General features: G+C 44.6%; 1 protein-coding gene across 11 annotated transcripts in view; it reads right to left on the bottom strand.

The window, feature by feature from the left end:
- The window catches only part of SYNE3 (spectrin repeat containing nuclear envelope family member 3), a 65,508-nt gene extending 43,780 nt beyond the window's left edge, over positions 1–21,728 (bottom strand). For 5 of the 11 annotated variants that reach the window (XR_011096891.1, XM_068682840.1, XM_068682845.1 and 2 more), the window contains exons 1-2: positions 17,320–17,444; positions 1,133–1,290 (exon numbers count right to left, since the gene is read on the bottom strand). Coding sequence is in view for 10 of the 11 variants with exons in the window: in XM_068682840.1 (XP_068538941.1) it covers positions 1,133–1,290; positions 17,320–17,401 (240 nt within the window). In the remaining variant the exon portion in view is untranslated. Of the gene's footprint in view, positions 1–1,132; positions 1,291–1,432; positions 1,563–11,372; positions 11,394–11,777; positions 11,938–17,319; positions 17,447–21,242; positions 21,392–21,590 lie in introns of those variants that run through there. The other 6 variants (XM_068682842.1, XM_068682844.1, XM_068682849.1 and 3 more) reach the window with 6 other exon arrangements.
- Between the last annotated feature and the right edge of the window lie 2,256 nt (positions 21,729–23,984).

The raw sequence follows: 23,984 nt of genomic DNA, 5'->3' as shown, positions 1-23,984 counted from the left end.
CATATTTCTAGAGACTGCAAATATCAGTTTCCCAGACAAAAAGAAAGAATGGAAATTATTTAAGGGCAGAAATAAATCCATAGCCCATGAGGAAATACTGCAGATTCTCATGACTGACATGTAAATCTAGCCATCATCCATCACTCCATGCAGAGTCTCTATATTAGTCCAGAGGCAAGATCCAGCCTTCAGTGAGCCACAGTTAGGAAAGAAGACATTGCTATGCTATGGTATAAGGTACCTCGCTCTCCGTGTATGCCTGCTAGGTTTCCTTAGAGCTGTTAAACTTCAGAAGATGCTGTCCAAACATTAGTAGATACAAAACCAAATACTGTTGGGTAAATAACGATGGAAAAGATATGGCTGATTGATTTAAAGAACAAACTAGTTAGAACTGAAGGTAAGTACAAAAATAGTTTCAGTGTTAATCATAGAAATACCACCACTCCCTCTAATCATGAATGCTATTGATGGGACAAACAGGAGTGTTTCATTTTTTGAGATTATAAGAGCAAGATAACATCTAATGAAACTGAACTTAATGAATGTGAAATCACAGTAAGAGAACAGGCACAATCTGCAATGGGATCTCTGTGAGGGAGTTATATAAGAGATTAAGTCAGAACAGAAAAAATGAAAACATTTGCCTTTTCATTAGACGGATTATGAAGAGGAGCTGTAAAGCCTCTTATTACCAGGTCTTATGGAAAAGGACAAGTAGATTACTCTAGAACAGCCATTGCTAGGACACTTGCAATCGTTCTTTACCAGTCCTGGAGGACATGGAACACTAATATCATCAAATTCTCTTGTATGATACCCAACTTTTGCAAGCGGCCACTCAGGTCTGAGCATGCTCACAGAAGCGTGCAGACATTTTAACCTGCCAAACCTGCCGCTCATCTTCCAAAATAATCTGAAAAGCTCAGAAGCCTGTGATAACAGATTGCTCTCCTCTTTTTCTACAGTGTCTGTAAACATTCTGCAGATGGAAAATTAGAAGCCCATCCACACAGGAACAATATTACAGCAGCCGCGGGTGGCTGAGAGTTTCTTAACAGAAAACTCCAGAGCTAGCAGCAATAACTGCAATTGATAGCACCTCTGACCCATTACATCACTCTTCCCTTACCTCTGTCTCTCTTAGTCTGGCTTCTAGGGCAGATCGAGGTCCCTTGGTGTTGTCATTGATCCTCAGTCTCTCTTGGATGGCCTTCATCCAAGCTTCTGCATTCTCCACGCTACTGTCAAATTCATCCTGTAGCTGCTGAGTCATTGCATTCGAAGAAACTGAAAGGATAAGAAGCAGGAAAGCTGTAAGTTTTTAGGTTAAAATCCAAACAGGATTGCATTCAAGGGAATCTAAGGAAGCAAAAGGAAAAAGCTAATGATCACGTGGCTTTCCTTTTTAATAATAATACAAAAAATTCACCCATGTAGCAGTATCGTGATTCAGGAGAGCACAAAGACGACATTTGCACTGCAACTTCCCCAAATGAAAATCTACCAGGAAACAAAAAGAGGGCAGGGAGTTGTGGGAGGCTCCATTACAGTAAACAGATTTAATTCAAAGCTTTCAAATGAGATGAATCTGGTATTTGTGGTATATTCCAGACTGGCTACAGAAATCACAACCACTGTGTCTCTTCGCAGAGCCTAGTCAGTACAAAACTCTCCTGATACCCTTCCTAGTTCGTGTATGGTGCAGCCGACAGACACCAGACTAGCACAGCACTTGGCACATGCTTAACTTGTATGCATATAAATCTTCTAAAGCTGGTGAAATCAGCATCAGACACTTAGATGAAATCAGCATCAGTTAACTTGTTCTGCTGAGACCACAGAGAGGTTATCTGAACGCATGCTCAGTGTCTGGGAAAGATCCATACATGGGGAATGAGTGAGCACCTGCAAAGCCAAACCACTAACAAGCCATCACCTGGGAATCTCAGCACTCAAGAACTTTTTGCCACCTCTCCTATTCTGTAACAGGTTCTCGTGTGCCGCACCGAGCTTCTCATTTTCCCCTCCCTCCCTTGTTCCTGTTCCCAAACAGCAACGAGATGCACAGATTGCTGGCTCTGTTGATGCATTCTCCTGTCTTCTCTGTTCAGCCTGCAAGATCTCTGCTGCCCAGATGGCTTACCTTGTGCCTGTGCAACAAGGGAGAGCCATCCTCAGCACAGCCATACTAAAACTTGACTAATAAGCACGAATCATAATGAAGCCCCCAAAAGTCAGCTCTACTGAAGTGAACAGAAAGATAACAATAGACAATAAATGGTTTTGGATTGCATCCTACAGCTACTGCTAGCCAAGCGTTCAATGTTTCTTGTAAATTAAAATGTTCTTCCTCTTTGTTATTCAACACTGAAATATTTTCTCAGCACAAATCATGAGGGTTAATTGTTGAATCAAGCTTGCTGCACAGAATTCAGTGCCAGAGCAGCCCCTTCTGTTTCCATGAGATGATTCATGTGGAAGAAACTACTCAGCGTGAGCTGCAGAGTATGGCTCTGGATGAAGCTGGACCAAGGGAGTTCTGTAACCATTTTAACTCTTAGCAGTTTCATCTTTACACAGGGAAGAGCCGTCCAGTTCTTGTCCACTTGCAGAAAGCTTCTCACCATCCTGCTGATGTTCTTGTCTGTGATGTAAAAGGACTCACACCATATTAGATGTCTTCCCCTGTAGCTCCCAATGTATTTTGTTCTATGCTAGAGTCGGGGAAATGAGCCATTTGTGAACACAACACTGAGGTCTGGCAACAGAAACAATCCAAATTGTTGCTCCACAGCCTTCAGTGGGCTTTATGCTCAACAGGTCACAGTAGAGAGAGAGAGAACTGTGCCTATGGACCAGGGCAGGTGCCCTACCTGCTACCCTACTCTTGGGTTTGCTGGAACAGAGGATGGTGCAGACAAGGGGAGCTGCACTGACATGAAGGAGGGAATTCCTCTTGGAAGGGGAGATGGCAGACAAGGCAAAATCCAAAGCTCTAACTCTCACAGCTAGAAGGCAATTTAAAAAAACAAAAACAAACAAACAAACAAGAGTGACCTCACGTTGAAAAGATTAAAGAATAGAACAGGATGTACTGGATTTAGTGAGGGTGGTGTGGTATGGGGCAGCTACTCCCTCTCTCAAATAAACCGTATGATAGGATATATAATTAAAGCTAAAATCATCGTCTTACGTCACAAGAGTCCTAAAGGATGAAGCAGGTTCATGGAGTAATGTTATTTTCAGAGGCTTGCTAGATTGCTGTGCCTTTCTCCAATGCCTGGTCCAGAGCTGCTGTTTCCCAGCTGTCTAACTCACAGACAAGATCGCACGTCTCTGCAGCTGACTGGTCAACTCATTTGCACATTAACATTTCCCATTATATCCAGTAGCCATACAGGGAACCGTCCCCTAACACTTTGTTAAATACATACGTTTCTGGGCAAATGGTGTCTGAATGCTGGAGTACAAGCGGTGCTGATTCCAGGTAGAATAGGTTGTGAAATGAAATCTCCCGGTGTGTTTGCTGGAGAGGCTCTGATGAGGACTGGCATTCATTCCCTAGGAGAGGATCTATTCTTGGTAACATCCATATCATATTTAAAATTGGCTTCAGGACTCCAGTCAGGGACTAGCCCATAGAGACCATTTTGTTATTCTAGTCCCACTCCTTACACAAAGCACAGAGCAACCAAATAGGCTTAAGAAGTGCTGGAAAACCTACTGTCGTCTTACATGAAGAAAACCCTACTCACACTTTCCCCTCGGGCTGCTGTCCTCTGAAAGCGAGGATTTTCTGGCCAAAACCCAGAGACACAGACCCCCATCCCACACGCAGGCATTCCTTGTACGTAGCCAACAGGAAGCCATGGAAAATGTTATTTCCATATTAAGATCACCAGTGTGCAAAGGAAGAGAAGCACTCCAGCTACTCCAGTTACTCCAGCTGCCTGCATAACATCATTTACTGATTTTTACCAACTAATTCATATAATACAGCACTGCAAAGACAATTAAATTTAGCATGAACTTTCACCCAGTCTGCAGGCAGATTTTATGGTGGTTATGAGCTGCAATAAGGGACAGGTCTGGGGAATGCCTGTGGAGATTGTGCCCTCCTGCTTCCTCCACACTGGGCGGTCTGAGCCCAGCTGAATCAATCGGCTGCAGTGTCCTGGGGACTTCTCTCTCGGAAGCCCTCACAGGCATGAAAGGCATGGATGAGTTTCTACAGAGAAAGTATGTTTTCTGACTTGGAAGGAAGAACAGCTACCTGAAATCTGGCAATGCCTGTAATTTTTTAAATTGTAATTATTTTTAATTGTAATTTAATTTTTTTTAATTGTAATTATTTTTGCAAGTAGTCCTAAAGTTGGATGATTACTGGATGTAATGGATCAAAAATATAGAAATCCATTTCTTCTGCATCATTATGACTAACTGATTGAGCAGTTCTGCAGATGAAATACAGGTCAGTGCAAATACTACAAAGCAGACATAGCAGCTCCTGAAGCAGTGGTGCCAAGCCAGCACTCGCAGACCAGCCTGCAGCAGCAGCAGGCCACTGGGGCTCCCTGCACTACAGCACAACAGCTCCTGCCCCAGGGCACAGGCACCTGGACCCGCTGTGCCAAGGAAAGCCTCCGCTTCAGCACAGGTGCAATCCCCTGAGCAATTTGTACAGGACTATTTTTATCACAGTCTTTTACAAACGCATGTAGTGGCTCAAAACAGCATTTAATTTTAATGCCACTTGAATCACTGTATTAATTCATACTGTGGAAGGCATATTTATACTGCAACAAGCATTTAGCGTCTCTATACATATGCTACTAAATGAGGGTAATAACTAAGCATAAGAAATTCTGGCATAGATAATGAGACACTGAGCAAAATCCAGTTTTATTTCTCCAAATGCAATAATGCAGTCACATAGTAGAAGTAGGGAAGAAGCACATTTCCAGGTGCTGAGCATAACTGCCTGACAACAGCTCCTACAGACATTACATAAAGCATGTTTGTGCTTCAGGAACAGGAAAATATAAGGCACAGATCAGCTCCAGAGTCCTTAAGCCCAACCTCTCCCACAACAGCAGGCTTCCTATTTTCTCTAATCTCCCTGCATGGCCCCAAAGCACAGCTTGGCAGTGCCCAGACAGGCACACGTGTTTTGGTGCTGCAGAAGGCACAATGCCTCAGCCCAAATATCCCAAAGCAAAGGCAAGTCGCCAATCTGCTCAGCTCCTGAGCTGTGGCCTGCCTGTGTTAGGCTCAGCTAATGGTGAGAGATATGGAGGCAGCCTTGCAACAACCACAATCCTCGAGCTGTCTTGGGGAGGACAAATTGATTAGCCAACTCCTCGGCATTTGTAGGTTCTTGAGCCTCAGGTACATGGAGATGCCTGGGTCTCCACAACAGACCTGAACCACTGAAAGGCACAAAGCATCCTCCGCGTGATCCATTTGGGGGGCCAAATTCCTCTGAGCACTTCCTCCTTAAGTGCTTTTACTTCAGCAGTCTTTCCAGTGCATCTAATCACTCTCACTAGGGTACCATGAGACTGACCTATTTAACATTTGTAATTCACCACCAAGAGCTGTTATTTTGCAAGAGCACTGCCTTTTTGGTGGTATTATCCTACTATTTTGCAATGTTTCATAGCGTACTTTTTCTCTCTGCCAAGTCATGAAGCATTTTTTTTTTTTTTTTTTTTTTTTTTAAGACTAGTTTCCAGAACCCAGTTCTTACAAAAATAAAAGAAACAAACAAGAATGCTGCAGGAAATTCAAATCACTCACCATTAGGGAGACCGTTTCCCAATTTTTGAAATACTTCAAATTTATTATAACCCTTTCCATTTGGTTCCGGGATTGCACGTGAAAAAGATTTGGAAAAAAAACATGTGGAGTGTGTTAGATTTTATACAAACGCATGAGTAGGGAAGCAATTGCTGTTCTGGGAATTGTTTGGATCCTGGGATAATTTAATAACTCTTCAGGTTCTCTGGATATTGTAAAAGGAGCTCTGAGAAGGCGCAGAGCTGGGACCTCTGGCTGGCCTTCCCAGAGCTGAATTACTGGTGGTCTGCTCCGGGAGGTGCTGTTTGGAAGCAGGACACCGGTAGCAGATGCCTTGCTAGGGGAGGCACACCCACGCGCAGCAGAATTAACCTGCCTGAGTAGGTGCGGATGTCCTCCAGGTTGTAAATAAAAGGTGTTGTTATTTCCAGCATAATCTTTTAGAGGCTCTAAACATTAATCCTATCACCTTGGCCATCTTCCAACACAGCCTTTTCCAGTGTTATTTGCCGCGAATGTTTATGACAGACAGCAATTGTTTGCCCTAATTAAAGAGCTAGAGAATAAATAAGGATTATTATTTTTTTGAATAAACAAAAACATACACAAGTTACAAGTATCCCCTTCAACCAAGGAATGTAAACATCATGAATGCATGCAGTGTTCAAGCATATCATAAGCATTTCTTTTCCATAGAAATCCTAAGGCTAATTCATAGAATTCAGCTTCAACATGATCACACCAGAAAATTTTCTATTTGATCAAAAATTAAAAAAAAAAAAAAAAAAAAAAAAGGAGAGGAAAAAAAAACACTGTTTGTCAGACATGTTGTGAACCAGGCTAACTCTGAAAAAGCCTATTTCTTTTCAACCATTTGTTTAGAAGATCAATTTCAGACTTTGGTGAGAGCCAGTGCAAATGGGATATATTTTTGCTTTACACAGCTCTTCTGGAAAGTATAGATTCCCAGATCTAAGAAGTTATTTCCTAAAAAAATGGATAAAAATTTTAAACTAGTTCTGTTTTTGAATAGAATCATCATGTGCAAGTCAGGCAGATCTAGGTGCTGGGGCTATCCTTCCACATCTGGTGCTTTCCTTGTTCACTAAGGGCATCTGCAAGAATGACCTGCAATAGATCTGACCAGGGCTCTTTTAATTTTGTTATTTCAATCTTCAAGTCATATGGGATGAAAGAGATGTCATAAGAGATGACTCAACTGCAACTCTTTGCCCTCTCCCTACACTCCATACCCATGCATTTCTGTATTCCCAGGTCAGTCTAGGAGACAGGCTGGTCTTCCATGACTCAACTAGATTAGAAAGATACAGCATTTATTCCTGGTCTAGAGTTTATTCTTATCACCACGGAGAGAGAGAGAGTATCTTTATGAGGTATCTGTCCATTTTAGATTTTGATCTCCTAGCCCCACATTACTGAGGTATTTAACCAACCAGTTGTTCAGTCGGTACTTCATGCCCTTTATGTTACACCTCAGGTTCAAAGGTTTCTTGCCTACAGGCAATAAGGAAATCCTTAACCAGACAACAATGAAAATAGTATTTCAGATACTAGGCCAGTGGTGTAAACACTGAAGAGAGTGGCTTCAAGCTTTTCTCATATATATCCCTAGAAGTTCATCTACAAAGAAGCAGATCTCTGTTTAGTGACTTCAGACCTCATGGCAATAGGCTTGCTTCTCCTGGTCATGTTTCACAGACTCTTTAGTCTGGAAAATCACAAGTTAAACACCTTCAGCAGAGATTCTTCAGATAAAGGGTACCTGCTTCTGAAATTGCCAACAGAGTGCATCTGCTGCTCCGCGAGTAATCTCCATCTTGTGAACCCCAACCCAGCTAGTGGAATAGGCTCAGTTTAAGCTTTGCTCAGCTCCTGAAGAGCTTTACCATCAGTCAGCCAAAGAAAAAGCACTACAAGCCAACAGCATTAGTCTCATGGTCTCTGGAGGCTGGAATTTATGTTTTTAATTATTTTCCATTTGTCTTCTACAGTCCACACGATCCCGAAATACCAGGTGCCAGTCACAGCACTGATATACCGACTAATAAACCTCTGCGATGTCTGGATCTTGGCTAGAGGTTGGTGAACAATTCAGAGTGAAAAATATACCTGATAAATTGTTCCTCTTTCACTGGTCATATACCGTGTACAGACAAAGTAGTTTTCTCAAAGCTATGGCTATTCTTTACCATTTGCCAAATAAACTGTAAATTAAGTTTGCTCTGTAGACTATTCCCAAGTAATTCTTCCTTGAGACTCTTCATACCCCAGCTACACTGCTAAGTTTTGGTTCCCCATCAGAACCCTACTGAGAAATTGTCATCTTCAGCTGGCTAGCGGTTGCTCATGTCACACAGAAACTCCCAAGGGTCATTTCCACCGTCAGGACCCAAGTGGGTCCTCAAGCCTGGGTTAAGTACAACCAGCATGCTTTCACAGCATCCTGCAGTGGCCAGAAACACCCCACAGTTAGAAGGATAGCACCTCTGTCCAAAAGAGATCACAGACGACATGTTAGAAAGGGATCAGCAATGAAAGCAGGGCATCAGCGTGTACTTCAACTGTAGTTCGTGGTTTGACTCAGCCTTCCCCTGAAGGCAGAGATCCTCAGAGATCCTCTGGCCTTGCTGGGGCAATCAGCCTCAGCAAGGGTCTGCAACATGCTGGGGCTCTGAAACGGTGCTCACACCACAAGAGAGGATTCATGGCACCGAACCTCAGGCTGTTTTATGGGACACCCTGAGCTAGGAGCGTCAGCCCTGCAATTCCCTGGGAAGCCAGGGTGAGAGGGGCACTTCCAGGCAAGGATCCATGCCAGAGATGGATGACTTCCTTCTGCAGGAATCCTGTGTCCTGAAGAGGCCTACAGTCATGATGTGGGTGCTCAGGGCTAGGGACTGTCAACCTGTCTCAGAGTCTACACCCTTTTCTGCCTCCTTCCCTCTTTCACATAACTGTTTCCACATTTGGCTCTAGGGGTTTGGTGCCTAGAATTTCACCCCTCAAACATGTTATACCTTATTCAACCATCTGTCAGATACCTCTGCTTCCGAGTGATCAATTGTGTCCAAACTGGGAGCACTAGGCATAAGACCTTAAAACTAATAAACCCTGTATGTCAAGTATTTAGTAGCAATATTTGTTAGAAATAAAGTTATTTGTAAATACTAAACAAATATAACTCTATGGGCATAATATCCATAATCCACTTCAGAAGAACAGCTGAAAGGCTAACCCCAAAACATAAAATTTGTCTGATCCACTTTTCAAATAGAGTTTGATTATTTTCAGGAGTTGGACTTGATGATCCGTATAGGTCCATTCCAACTCGGGATATTCTATGATGCTATGAAATCATTATCACCAGGATGATGTTAATGAGATATAAACACAGAAAATGTGAGATTCACTGGAATAATAATAATAAAAAGTAGACGAAAGTAATTAGGACAATCCTACTTTTAAATACTGAAGTTGATGACTAAAATAAATGTGTGATTTCCATAGGATCAAAGTAAATGACAATGTAAAAAACTTCCTATTTTAATTTTACCACACAAGAAGTGCTGTTTATATAAAGAAAGAGAAAAATGGTCACTGCAGGAGCTAAACCATTGAAATGCTGTCAAAGAAACACATCAGGGTAAGTAAAGTTAGACCCAGCCCGCCAGCATTTTGGACATAATTTGAAGTAACATTTGCACTAAGCTGATAATGCCAGGCTTTATACTGCAAAAAGACACCGGTTTGTGTTCAGACAAACCCCAGCTCTGGGGCAAACAAGGCCTGCCTCTGTTCCAAACAATACACTGTCAGAACTGCCAGCAACCTTATCCCCAAGCTTGTTACTCAGAAACAAAGTAGACCACTGCAGATCTGTGGCTCTAAATTAATTCGAAGTGGTTGAGAACATTTTGGGAATTGAATAAAACAGGCTGTTTTCCTGTGACTCATTTTTGCCTGAACTCTTGCAGTTTCCATGTCTTCGTCACCCTCCCACCGCACGCATTTGCCAGGCACTGTGGGTTACAGACCAAGAACGCATCTCTGCTTTCAGCTGCAGGGACCACTCCTAGAAGCTGCTGGAGCTTTTGTTGCTGTGAGGAGACCAGCACCTCGGCAGCACACGTGGAAACCAGGGTTTCACAACCAGGAGGAAGCATGCCTCCTAGATGAAGCAGCGCTGCTGTTTTAGCAGTCTTGTTAGCCTATAGGACTGAAGTCCTATATTTATAAACCTAAAGGGGATTTCAACCTCCTCCTACTGAGGTTAATTAAAAACCAAACTAAGTGTAAAGTGGCAGCAGTGCTCAGCAGAAAGCTGTGTTGGTCAGCAGTCCACCTCCGGTGAGAAGGACCTGTGCTTATGTAAAGCTGCAATCACAGGTAATTACCTTGCTGAGCAGTCAGGGTAAAGCCAGTGCTTATTAGCTTATTATTCTCACTCTTACATCACCCAAATTTAATCACCTTTTACAAATGTAATATTAAAAGAAATCAAGGCTTTTTTTTTTTTTTTTTTTTTATCCCCTTATGAACATCTGAAAAGATTAGGCAGCTCAGCTCTATTTAGACTCCACTGGGACCTCAGGGCCTACATCCTTGTGGCAACTTTGAAAATTTCACCCTAAGTACGATGGGACACATCTGTGGCTGTCACCACCAGACATCTAACGCAGATATACATTCAGAGCAAGTGGTCACATCAGCAGAGGATGTACACGCACACGCTGGCGCATTTGACACACACACGCTTCCTGAGTGATGTGTCAGAGCACTGATGATTCTCAAACACTTAAAATCAGGAAAAGAGTAAAGATATACATTTTTATAACCCAAGTAATTTATAATTCTTCTTCAAGGAGTAATATACATCATGACACAAACTCAACTTGGATCTAAAAGAGTGAATCTTTCCTCAGAAATCTCCAAGGCCATCTTTTAAAGATGCTATATTTTAAATACGTTCCTTGTCATTTAATTGTCTCCTCACACACACACACAGTTTGCCCTTTGAATGCATAGTTCATGGTGCAGCAGAGCATTACTAAAGGTTGTTTCAGGAAACATGGGGAGCAAGTTATCACCTTCCCTGAGGAAAATGCACACGACTGCAACGGGACCACAGCTAAGTTGCAGCCCAGCAGACTCACAACTATCAGAAGGTTTGCACAAAGAGCTCAATGAACATAACACAAGTGACCCTGCAAGATGGGAATTATACCTCCTACTTAAAAAATAACATTGAATTTCTTTAATCACTTTTTAATTTATCGCATACACCCAGGCCATGATTCAACATGCCAAATACTGTGGTCTTTAGTTCACAAATTTCAGGGAAGGGATCCCAGCAGTCCCAATGTTGGTGAACATTTTGAGGCTGTAAAACCTGATAACACGTCCTGCATGTCAGCAACAGTCCTAGCAGATATTCTCTATTAGCTCCACTGGCTTCCCCTTATCTCCAGCCCCTGGCCCTGTGGTAGGTCCCTGCCCTACACGAAGGAATTCCACATCCTGGTCTTAGAATATTATATTCAGGCACTCACAAAGCAGTTTATCTGGTTGAAGTTCATCACATGGTGCTCTTGTCCTCTCAGCCACCGCCCTAGGGCACTTCCACCCAGCAAAAGATGAAGCCTGGGCTTTCCCTGGAGACAAGTGCACAAATGGGCTGGGCTGCGTGAGTCACGGGCAACCATGCGGGTGTTGCCCAAGTGCTCGATCATCGCCCTCCCCTAGCAGAGTATTTCTATCTCCTTTTCATTGCAATCCACATCCAGGAAATGTCACGGCACTTAGTAACTTTGATGCTTCTATCTCTCTGGCAAATTTAATGGAAAGAAGAAGTCCAAGAAGTTACTAGGAATCAAAAGAGAAACACATAGGCAGCATGGGCTCAGCAGTCACACTTCCTTATGAAATAAAAGTAACAAATCCTACAAAAACCTTACCAAAATCCCGTGAGTTCTGCCAAAATGATGCGTAAAAGTCTGCGGAGATTTCCCCGGCATCCCCCTGCAGGTTTGCAGCACCTCAAGCTCAGCCTGTCTGCTGCTGGGCATTCAGTGAGAAGTTCAGCATGGCTGGCAACAACAGCGGGGCTGGTGCAAAGAGAAACCAGCGGCTTCCTCCTCACTCATTTGAGAAGCAGCGCAGGATTTCCTCTCTGCCTTCTGCCGCATGGTAGGAGTGAAAGAGGGGATGAAAATGTAGAGATAAAACAGTCCAGAAAAAATAAAATTAAAATAAAAAATAAAATAAAATAAAATAAAATAAAATAAAATAAAATAAAATAAAATAAAATAAAATAAAATAAAATAAAATAAAATAAAATAAAATAAAATAAAATAAGGGAGAAAACAAAAGAAAACCATCACGGTATGCTGCCACTGTTTCAAAGGTAATATTTAAATAGCAATAATCCCCAGAAACTATCAGGAGTTCAGATCATCAACTAATAAGCTGGTTAATTCTGGAGGATTAATGCTTGAAATTATTATGCCTGACAAATGTTTGCTGAACAGGAATGAGTCCGGAATACTTGGCATGAAAACAAAAAAACAAAGCAGCAAGAAGCAAATGTGCAGACAGGTACGGGTCAGCGCCAAGATTTTTTAGAAATCATTAGCTCAACCTCTGACATAATTATAACTTTGTCTTCCACTTCTTTTTTCCTCTTAGCTCCCCAGTCCCTTCACAGACTGACACTAATCTGGATTCTGCTCTCAGTTACAACCGTGCAATGTAAAGAAGAGGCCAGATGACATTTTCAGGCAATCCTGCTGCAGGCAAAATTTGGCTGAACTGAGTACATTTTGTATGCATTAACCATCATCTCTTGTGCTGGAGCACATAATGAATTCCCCATTCCTGATTCTTCCAAACTGTTGGAAAATATTAAGCAGCATTTTCCCTCAATTGATTATGATTCATCGGGGTATTCCCGCTGTTAGATATCATATGAATTAAAACCCACTGCTGTTTAACCATCCTAGTAGTGTCAATCTAGTTAATATATGACAATGCCAAAACAGATCTTGCTTACACTCAAGCTAGTGTAAATCCTAAACGAGTGCACGTGGCCAACAAATCTCTAGTTGTACAGTTGCTGTGCATCCAAATTTGTACTACATTGATCGGCATTCCTGGGAGTACAAGAAACATAAAGATGAAGGGTGGAGAAACTGGTGAAAATGAAATGCAAGAAAAAAAGTTGGTCCAAATTCTACTTCCAAACTACAAGCTAGTCACAATTATGACCCTCTCCATCCATTTCTGTGGGCAGAATCAGTCACTTCACACATAGCATGGGGAAAAGCTGAAGACAGCAAAAAAGTTGGAACGAAAATCTAAGTAGAAGAATAAGAGTGGGATAGAAACTGTCCATCGGGCTCAGCCTGTGGAGTTGCTAATACAGAGGATTACCTGAGGACCAGGGGCCCAAGCTAGGCCACATCCATCTGCAATGGTGACCACAATGTAGCCAACTGAGACCAAAATTTTGCCACCAATGATAAAACATTACATGAGACACAAGTGGAGGAACATCGTAGGAATTAGTGATGATGCCAGTGTACTTCAGAGAGGAAACTGATACACCAGTGATTTTCCAACTGGCTTGTTAGCCTTTTGCTATACTAAATAATCCTCAAAAATTATAAGAACATCTAAAGCCATGTCAGCCTGCAGACTAAATGGTGTAATGGATGAATGTGAATTGAAGAGCAGGTCCACATATCTGAAAGTCAAATCAGCTGTACACAGTAGCTTCTAAAACGTAGTAAGAAGCCTTCTCTTCAGATGACTAACCTAGAAAGCAAAAGAGCCCAGCAGCTACCCTGGTGACTACAAATAGCCACAACCCGGAGGCAGCAATGAATGGATTAAACTAACAGTCCGAAATGCAGCACTCCCTATAAAACTTTCAGTAAGTTAGATCAAAACATAACATATTTTGAAAGGAAACTGCAGCTTCAGAAAAACACACCAAATGTTCCTACAGCAGCTAACTTACCATTCCCTTCCTTCCCATCTGAAGGATGCTACTTTCAGTTTAGCAAGGGGTGGAAGAGTCTTTCCCACCCCTCAGACCAACTATGGGTTTTGTTGTGTTAGGAAAAAGCATTTGAATGGCACCTTCTGTAGCGAGATGTCTCTGTCTTAGGTCATGAATTTACTCATATCATATTAAAAAAAAAAAAAAAGTTGGAAGACTTTAGACTACCTGACAGTCTGTACACACTGCAAGGAGAAGATTTTTGCAAATGTAGCATAACCCATGGAGTCAAAGGCCTGCACTGTCCCACTGATAAAGTGACAGTCCTTACATGATACTCCCTGAACACCGAGACTTTGCATCTTGGAACAGTCAGTGATGTACCAAGACCACCAACCAAGGATTACAAACTACCAAGTGTCATTAGAGACCTGACAAACCTATGAAACCCCTGAGGAAGGAAAAGGAGAAGCAGTGTGAAAGATTTTCTTCTAAGAAGACCAACATGACTGTGGCAGATGTTCCTACTATTCTACAGGGGCTGAGGTCCTGGCTGTAGGCAGCACACGTAGAACAACAGTGGGATCCCTGACCCACAGAATTTACCACCGAAGCAGAAGAGGCAGAGCTTGGGTACAGACAGAGGAAGGCACTGGAGCAACAAGGCAGAATTAGTTGGTGTGAAGAGTCACAGGCAGAGCAGCAGCAGCTTAAATGCTGTCAAATTTCCATAGACATGAGTTTTAAGGAAAGATCTCGGGGGTGGTCATGACATGATTTTAGGAATGATTACACATGAGGACAAGGATGTGAGAAAAAGCAGGGAAGTGCTCCAGTGAAAATCAAACGGCCATTAATTAGTTAGGCTGGCCAGAAGTGGAAGCTTGTCTCTCAGTAACAAATGGAAAGTAGCATGGGGACATATGGGAATGACAATTTCTGTCATGTGGGAACAGCCTCTTTTTAACCGTATTTTAATTCTGAATTACGGGAACGTTGGGATAAAAGGACTCTTCATGCAGTTGATAGTCCCCAAGGAATCTGTTTTGGAGATGCTGTGAAAGGACTTTTCAGAAAAGGAACACCTACACCGAATATTCAGGTTGTCCTAAGGGCTCGGAGGTCCTGGTGGGGTGGCACAGGCAGGTGTCGGGTTGTTGACCTCTTTCTGGTACAATTTCCCACTGTGTAAATAATGAATCACTAAGCAGAAGCTAATCACTAGGCAGTGCCTAATAATTCAGGTGTCCCACCTCCAAGCTGAGCAGCTGAAAGATGAGGTTAAGGGAGGCATTACACTTTGCCCCATTCAACAAGAAAAGAAGTATTTTGACTTTATTTCATGGCATAAAAGACAAAGAAACAAAATACAACAACCCTCCCTCCCCTTTCCCCCCCCCAATACACACACCAAACCAAACCCTGAAAAATGCCAGATCTGATCTGAGGAAGATGTGGGTTAGCTGTTGGTATAGTTGCTTAACTGAAAAACTCATCCATTAGCAAATCCCCAAATAATTAAGGTGTAACCTAAAAGAGCTTCACAAATACCACGGTGACAGACAGCACAGGAAAGGGACACTGCAGAAAACAATTCATCTGGAGCACCGAAGCTGCTTATTAGCATTCAGATAAATTCCAGAGCACTGACTAACTACAGCTATTCAACACAGGCAAGACTCAAAAAAAAAAAAAAAAAAAAAAAAAAAAAGGATGTGACTTTTAAAGTGTTGGGATTAAGAGGGTTTATGTAACTACTTATAGAAATGTTTATAAACATCTTCAGCTCTTTCATCAGGTATCAAATGCTTGCTCTGCAGCCCCAAACAACACTAACAGCTAGCCGCTGTAATTAAGTTTTCTCACAACACCCAACAGCCGGAAAAGCAAGCAGCAGAGGTGTGAAATAAAGTGATGCTGAAAGCAAGAGCATCTCTGGGGCTGCTGGTAGCCCCTGTCCCAGGCAGCCCCAGGTAAGTCGCATCAGGGTTAAGGGTTTACAAGCATTACAAGGGATGCCTCTAAGGGAACATCTGAAGAAGAGAGATTTTGCAAACAGACAGGTGTTCCTGCCCATCTTCTGTGGCTCTGGAGAAGGCACCTGGTGTTGCAAGTAAATCAGTGATGTGGGCAGTGAGGTCCAGGCTGATAGGAAGGTTGCAAAAGCCAGCCATGCTGCGGACAGCCAGAGAGGGCACAGCTATGACCACACTGCATGACCCTGCATGCAGGCAGCCTGCCAGGCAATGCCAGCGACACGCTCCTGCACATTACTTCGTATGGCCATAGTACCACAGAATATCCCGAGCTGGAAGGGGCCCACAAGGATCAGAGTCCAACTCCTGGCTCCACACAGGACTTCCCAAAAATCACACCATGTGCGTGAGAGCACTGTCCAAATGCTTCTTGAACTCCAGCAGGCTCAGTGCTGTGACCACTGCCCTGGGCAGCCTGTCCCAGTGCCTGACCACCCCCTCGGTGCAGAACCTTTCCCTAACACCCAGCCTGGCCCTCCCCTGTCCCAGCTCCATGCCCTTCCCGCAGGTCCTGTCGCTGGTCACCAGAGTCTACATTCCCATCATTCTCTTTTTTCTTTCCTCTTTGTCTCCCTACTCATTAAATTATTGATTCTACAATTATACATGAGCTTCTCCTCAGGCAGGGAGCAATCATTTTGGGGATCTCCCTACCAGGACCATTTTTCTGACAAGGACTTGCAGTACAGTACTAGGAGCTTGGTCCCATTGGCATTGCATTCTCACTGAAGTGAGAAGCAGTCATGCCTGGAGCAAGATTTGAAAAGCCAAACAATCTGGGTAAAGAAGGTATTTCTACACTGTAGAAAATATGCAGTAACTAAAGACCAAGGACACAAGGAGAGGGAGAAAGGTTCTGTAATAATTTGAAGCTTGAACAAATGAACAGAGAGGCTTGAATTTATTTTCCTTTCTATTAGGTCAAAGGTGTTTTCTGTAACCTAGTGTCTCACACCAATAGTACGCACCCACTGCCGTAACAACTAAGGCAGTCGGCATAATCTGCGAACACAGGGGAAAATTCAAAGCTCTGCTGAAGCCAATGGCAATATTGCCACAGAGCCAAGATTTCTCCTGTGAACTTAAAAGACAAGCTAGCAAGACTTTTTTTCTTTGGGTGTTCTCTTTATCTGGAGATCTAAATTAACGTGAGCATTTCTCTGGCATTTACTGAGCTAGCACTATTAGCTATGTATGTTACAAAGAGCCCGTGCTCAGCCTGCTCAGTTCCACCACTGCGGCTATAGAGCGTTCTTGCTGACTTAAACAGAGAAAATCACCCATATTTGTCATACTCTGTCATCTGCCATTCATATAACCGCTACCACATTCCCACAGGGCCTCGAGAGCACTTAAGCAGAGAGACATGCAACAGGAGAAATCAGTCATCTAAGTTACAGGAAACGTACAGCTTGGGGAAGAACCAACGGCTTCAAAGATTGGTTTCTTTCATTTACTCACAGAATTTCCTCACATGATGCTGCCTTTCCATATGACAGACTTGAAAATACAGTGAGTATATCGATGTCTGTTCACTTTCCATCTTCAGCTTCCCTGAGCTTCTTCAGGATGGGGTGCAAAGTCTGGATAATGACCAGATATTACGCCTCTTAAGCTCTTCCTCTATCAGAGACATGTGTTTCTGCTAGGATTGCCTCATTATAATGGTTGGAAAATAAATGACAAGCATGTAATGCTTTAACCATGTGTCACTGCTATATAAGGTGGAGGGAACAGTCAAAAGTAACCCTTATACTTTTTTATAGTTTAACTTTTTATTGCTGTTGTGTTCATCCAATGGAGTGAGTAGGTGAGTCACAGAATCCCAGAATGGTTTGGGTTGGAAGGGCCCTTAAAGACCACCTGGTGCCAAACCCCCTGCCATGGGCAGAGACACCTCCCACCAGACCAGGTTGCCCAAAGCACCTTCCAGCCTGGCCTTGAACACCTCCAGGGATGGGGCATCCACAGCTTCTCTGGGAAACTTGTTCCAGGGCCTCACCACCCTTTGAGTAAATAATTTCTTCATAATGTCTAATCTAAACCTACCCTCTTTTAGTTTAAAGCCATCACCCCTTGTCGTATCACTGCAGTCCCTGATAAAGAGCCCTTCCTCAGCTAGTTCCTCCCCAGAGTCAGTGTTCAATGATCTTGTAGAGTAAAAGCTTTCATTTGGGCTTTTAAATCCACTATGGGTCATTTACTCTGTCCTACCCAAGACACCTCTGACCTAGACCTAGCTCTCACAACACAGGTGCCACACGTGCTGGATGTGCCCTGTTAGATGTTAGCCTCCCCTTTCACAGATGAGGATACCAATGCTCTCAGTAGGGTCTGTCTTCCCAAAGTAGTCTCTAACAGGTGGTTCCAGACCCAGTGACACTTTAAGCACCCAACATCATCGGTCCCACTTCAAACCTGACTATATGTGCTCACCCAACACCACAAAGCAATCTGTGGCGTTTCTGAGTCAGTCCAATGTATTAAGAGGAGAAGGATGACTGTGTGCTCAGCAAAAGCCAACTCGTACATTTGGGAGTCATGAATTACAGCCTTGAGGTCTGCACTTCTCACTCAGCAGAACCACGCAAACGCTTTTAGGAGAATTCATGAGAATTCAAGTTGTATACGCCGGTCTGGATCAAAACGATACTTACAGGTAAACTTGTTCTCTAAAACCAAGTATTGTCAAGGAGTTTTGAAGAATATTTCTCACTTCACTAAAGATGACTTCCCAAATATTCTTTTAGTCCCAAGAGGCATGACAGTGAAGAAGATTATAAGCTGCTATTACTCAAGCAGTGGGAAGAATGTGTCTAGGAGAGCAAGCCAGCAAATTGGGCTACTGGTCAGACTTGTCACGGCTCCTGGTGAATTCCAGCATCCCTGGGCAAGCAACACAGCACTGCTCCAGTTTGCTCCGCTGCCCCCCAGATACAACAATACTCACCTGTCTCAGAGGAACCCAAAGGTGGGTCCGATCACTTTTCTACTAAAGCCAGTGTTATTAAAGCAAAATTATTATTATTAGCTAATATAATAGGGGTAGCAGCGTGAGGTCCTACATATAGTGTGTCTAGGATTCACTGGTGACAGGCACTATATTTGTATAACAGAGGTACTAGTGCTAAGTATAACCCAGCACAGGCTACCCCACACGGGCCTCTCATTCATCTTGTGCTCTCAAGTATTGCTGTCATCATTCTGAAAAGGCTTCCTGCATATGACAACAGTAAAAAATAGTTATTTCATCTTTTTAATACCACTAAAGAAGCACCAATCAAGAATAAAACAAGCAAGCCCCAACTCGGTATCTGATTTCCACACAAATTTCAACCTCATGGTTGTCCTTGTTTCTTGCGATCTCCTTCAATTTCTCCCAGCACATTATTCCATGCATCTGTTCAGTGAAATCCCAAGGCTGAGATGGCAACTTAATCCTCAGCCTTTTAAAGTCAAAGCATGAATCCCCCTGAAATCCCTTGCTACGAAGGACTTCATATCAAGCTCATGTCTTCAAATATAACATATAAAAGATCCCTGCATCAACAGACATGAAACCCGAGTCCTGCCAAAAGAAAGTAGCAAGTCCACATCACTTTTAAAATCACCACATTTTTCCCTTGTAATACAATTAAGCCACGTCCAGACAGATAGCGACATCAAAGATTGCTTATTAACCTGGCATATGGGGTCAATGTGAACGTCCTTCCCTATCAAACAAATTTACTATCTTTATCTTGACATTGAGGTGGGGCAACTTTGGGCAGCGCAAGTTAAACACCCCAGAACTCACAGCTCCGTGAGTCACTTCAGTTGCAGGTCAGTGTGTTGCTGAGTCATCAATTCTCATTGACGCCAATCACTTACAAGATGCACGTGCACGCAAATAGTAAAGGATAGATAAAAATCTTGTTTCCAATAGAAATTATGTTGAAAGTTGAAGGCCAGTTATCTTTATGGAAGATGTAGGTGCTAGGCCTAGAGCATCTCCCCAGGTAGGGGCACTGGTTTGCAAAGTCACATATGTGGAAGTGCAGCTGCATCCCAAGACTGAGCACCTACAAGTGTCCACAGAGGTTTTTCAGGATGATTTAGGAGACACAGAGAACTGGAGGGAAGAAAAATGGCTTACACAAAAACAAAGGGAAGGTGCTCCTTTCCATGTGGTCAGCGCATGAAGGCCAGACAGAGGACATATGTGCTGTGAACTAACAAACATAGTAAAAGTCTTGACCAGGATGGGAGGGAAGGAAGGAGCAGTGAAATACGAGACTAAAGGAAAGAATTGAAACTAACTTATGAAAGGGCAAACGCCATGGCCCTACACCCTGAAAAGCAGCAAGGTCTGCCTTCCTTGGGAGCTTGAGAAGGCCCAAGATCTGATACCTCATGAGGAACATGAAAACAGTGCCGTGTGTAAGGGAAAACTGTGGTTTTTTTTTTTTTGTTTGTTTCTTTGTTTTTTTCTCCTTTTATTTGTTTGTTTGTTTGTTTTTAATAGCGAGACCATCAGCTTAGTAAGGTTCCACTTCCCGACAGACAGTTTGCAGGGAACAATGCTCCCGTGACTCACTGCAAGTTTGCTTCTGCTTGAAATAAAAGCTGCCAGGGGACTGCAGCGGATTACATTTCTTTGCTTGCTCACACACTAGGCAACCAGAGACCATGCCAAGCCAGCGTATGTTTCAACGGCTCATGGATTTGAGACACTTTTAGAAAAAGAAAGCAAAAAAATGAAAAGCAACCAATCAGCTTTTAAAGCTTTGCTACATTTTTTAAAATTCCTTCCCCAAAACCCAGCCACTGCGTACAAAGGTTTTCAGATGGCACGCAGCGTGCCAAAGGCGAACAACATCCAGAAGTAGCAGCAAGGGGCTGGTAAGACTATAGCAGTGATACCGTTTTTCATTAATGATATAAGACAGCAAAGCTTAAATTGTAGGGAAAAGAGAGGGGAGGCATTCACTGCTTCGATAAACTTGTAGAAGGGAGCACAGCCCTGCAACCCTCGTTTGTGCAATTAATCCTTGTGTATACACGAGCGATTCCTGTCTGTGAACATGACATGAGCAAAGCTCTTCCCAGGAATTGAGTATTCCTGGACTAAGACCTGAGTTCATGCGGGTCGAACCAATAAACGTTTGGAAACAAAGTCGATGGCGGGAACAAGCCCATGAGGAACCGAAGCCTTACTGCACGTTGGGGCTCGGCGGTCATACTACATACTCCATGCTGTCATACTCCATGCTGCCATGCTACAGCGGTGCGGGGTCTAAAAGCAGGGTAGCAGCTCTCAGCCAACCCGGGATCCCTTCTGATCACCCAGGGAAAGGGAAGGGGGACGAGGGCAGACCTAGGGGGTCGGGGCAGACCTAGGGTACCTTTGACAGATGCGCAGAGCACAGACAGGCGGTCACAAACCGCACCGGCGTCCTGGCCGCGGCCACCGCACGCTGCCGAAATGTGTCAGCGCCCAGCCCGGGAAGGAGAGCCCGACATCTGCGGGGCAAAGTTGCGAGCCGCCGCCGGGCTGGCGCTCCTTTAGGGCCGTGGAAGCTGTTACCGGGGAAGCTGTTACCGGGGAAGCTGTTACCGGGGAGCCCTGTGCCGCCGGGGGGCCGTGCCTCCGGACCGTCACGGCCGCCCGGGGAGCCCCACGGAGCCCCGTCCCCCCGCTCCCCCCCGGTGTCCGGGCAGCGCCGCAGGCCCGCTCCCCGCTCCCCGCTCACCGCCGCGGCGCCCTCCGCGGGCAGCCCCCGAGCAGGGCCGGCGGGGCTGCTCCTCTCCACTCGTCCTGCGCCCGCTTCGCCCTCGGCCGGGCCGCCCGGCCCCGGCGGCCAGCGCGGAGAGAGCCCGCCCCCGGTACCGCCGCCACCAACACCGCCGCCTCGGCTCGCCTCGGCTCGGCCCGGCCCTCCCCGCCGCCGCGTTATATAATGCGGGCTGCGGGGAGCCCTGGCGGCGGCTCGGGCTCGGGGCTCGGCCCCGGGGGCAGCTCGGCGGCGCTGACAGGGCCCCCCCCGGCGGTGCGGGGGCCGGGGGAGCGGCGGCAGCCCGCCTCGGGGACCCTGAGGGGCCGCGACCCCGCGCCCACCCGGCGAAGTTTGACAAGTCGAGTAGTTGAAAAATCAAAGGAGATCGGACCCCTTCGCTCCCCTTCTTACCTTTTAAGCTGACAGGCTTCGTGCTGCTCGGCCAGCAATAGGTGAAAGGAAATGAGCGAGAAAATAAACAGGTGAATTTCTCACAAAATCGCATTTTGGAGCTATGAGAATCACCAGGCTCCCCAAGGCTCATCACACAAACGTGAACGTGCATTTCGGTGCAGGGCAACCCACTCCAGCTCCCCGAGAAGACCCCCGGAGAAGACCCTTTCTAGCGAAGGCAGCAGCACGGCCAGCACTTTGCCAGCTGCTCCTAACCGAAATAACCCCAGGCAGTGCAAACAGGGATTCACCTGGGTGCAAGGACAGCTACAGCTGGAATCCGAAAACGAAACAAAGCCCAGGGAGCAAAAACGTGTGGGAATCGGGCGATTCTGTCTTCTGTAACCAATCCAAGGAAAAAATCTACTGCATATGCCCAAGTTAGTCTGGAAAAATCAGTTAGAGCAGAAAGCAAGCAGTGGTGGTAGGCTGCCAGCCACGGAGCAGGCTCTGAAGCCAACCGCAGGCAGGGGAGTGAACGTTTTGTACTCAATCTACAGCAGCACAGCAGTCATCACATCAAGCATGCACTGAGCCACGGGGAGGGAGGAAGAAAGAATGAACAGCTTCTTCGTATTTGAACAATAATATAATGTAAACAAACTGAGCGCGAGGCTTTTCTCTACTTCACAAGGCACAAAAATGCACTCCTTGAGAGAGGCTATCTTACTGCCCTCTGCTGCCCACACCTCGCACAGTTATCTGCAGAACGAGCAGAAAAACAGGCCAGATAAACGGCTCTGAGCCACACACAGCGTCACTGCGGCCAGGAGCCTCTAGACACACGGTTCAGAAGTGAGAAGCGGCTGAGCTCCGGGAGTCAGCGGGAAGTAAAGGCTGAGAGCCCTGCCGTGCTGCCAGCCCTCCTGATGCCGCACAGGTTCAAGCAGGCCGGCTCACACCAGTAATGATCCCTGCCAGGGCAGCCTTCTGGGGCTTGCTTCTACCCACAGCCAGGGGTCTGGGAAGATCAGCCAGCCACGTGTCAACACAACCTTTCTTGGAATAACTCTGTATTTAGGTTGCTCCCAAGCCATCAGGAACCCCTGTCCCTCAGTGGAAGGGTTAATGGAAATTTTGTCAGAATTTTATGGTGAGACTTTTTTTTTTTTTTTTTTTTTTTTTTTTTTAATCTGGTTCTGACTTTGAAGCACTGAATCACTGAATGCCTGGGGTAGGTCCGGTAGTGGCATACTTTGGGGTTATTATTAATCTTTCAAATTGTCACTGAGGGGGAACTGAATGCTGTAATCGCCCTATGTTTGCAGACAAGCTTGTCACCCGATGTGGAAAATCTCATTTATTTTGACTTACTGTTTACTTGTAGGTTGTATCACCGGTGTGTAAAATTGCATCTGTGCAACCACTTGCCTCACAGTACATTCAAAGTTGATTATCTCTTAATAAACTTTAGAATACTGAGAGGGATTGCACACAGTCCAGAGGGCTGAACTCCACAAGTAGATGATACAGAATAGAAAATCTTATCTATGACTTTGCCTTGGGAAAACTGGCTGTCGCTAAAGTACATGAGCAATCCTTACTGGCAGCAATACACCTGTAACAAAAAAACACCCCCTAAGAAATGACTTTGTGCACCTAGATCTTTTGAGTCCAAACTAGAAACAGTCCCTTGTGTTCAGAGAGCCTGCCGATAGTGGACAATGCATCATTATACTTAAAAACACTGCTTGCATTAAACTCCCCTTTTGCATTTCCCCATGCGGAGGCTTTCATGGCTCTGATTTTACTACCTTGAAAAGCTTTGTACGTGCTGAGTTAGAGAGACCAATACACACAGGCAAACAGCAGGCATTAGGGAAATGAGCATTCAGTGCATTACCCAAACAACATAAAGCTGCCCACACACCTCACCTAAACAACAAAGGAGAGGTTAGAATGCCTGAAATTAGAATG

Source organism: Anas acuta, chromosome 5 (genome assembly GCF_963932015.1).
Source record: "Anas acuta chromosome 5, bAnaAcu1.1, whole genome shotgun sequence".
In the NCBI taxonomy this organism is placed as follows: Eukaryota; Metazoa; Chordata; class Aves; order Anseriformes; family Anatidae; genus Anas; species Anas acuta.
Note: the sequence above shows the minus strand (reverse complement) of the source record. Positions and strands in the feature narration are given on the sequence as shown.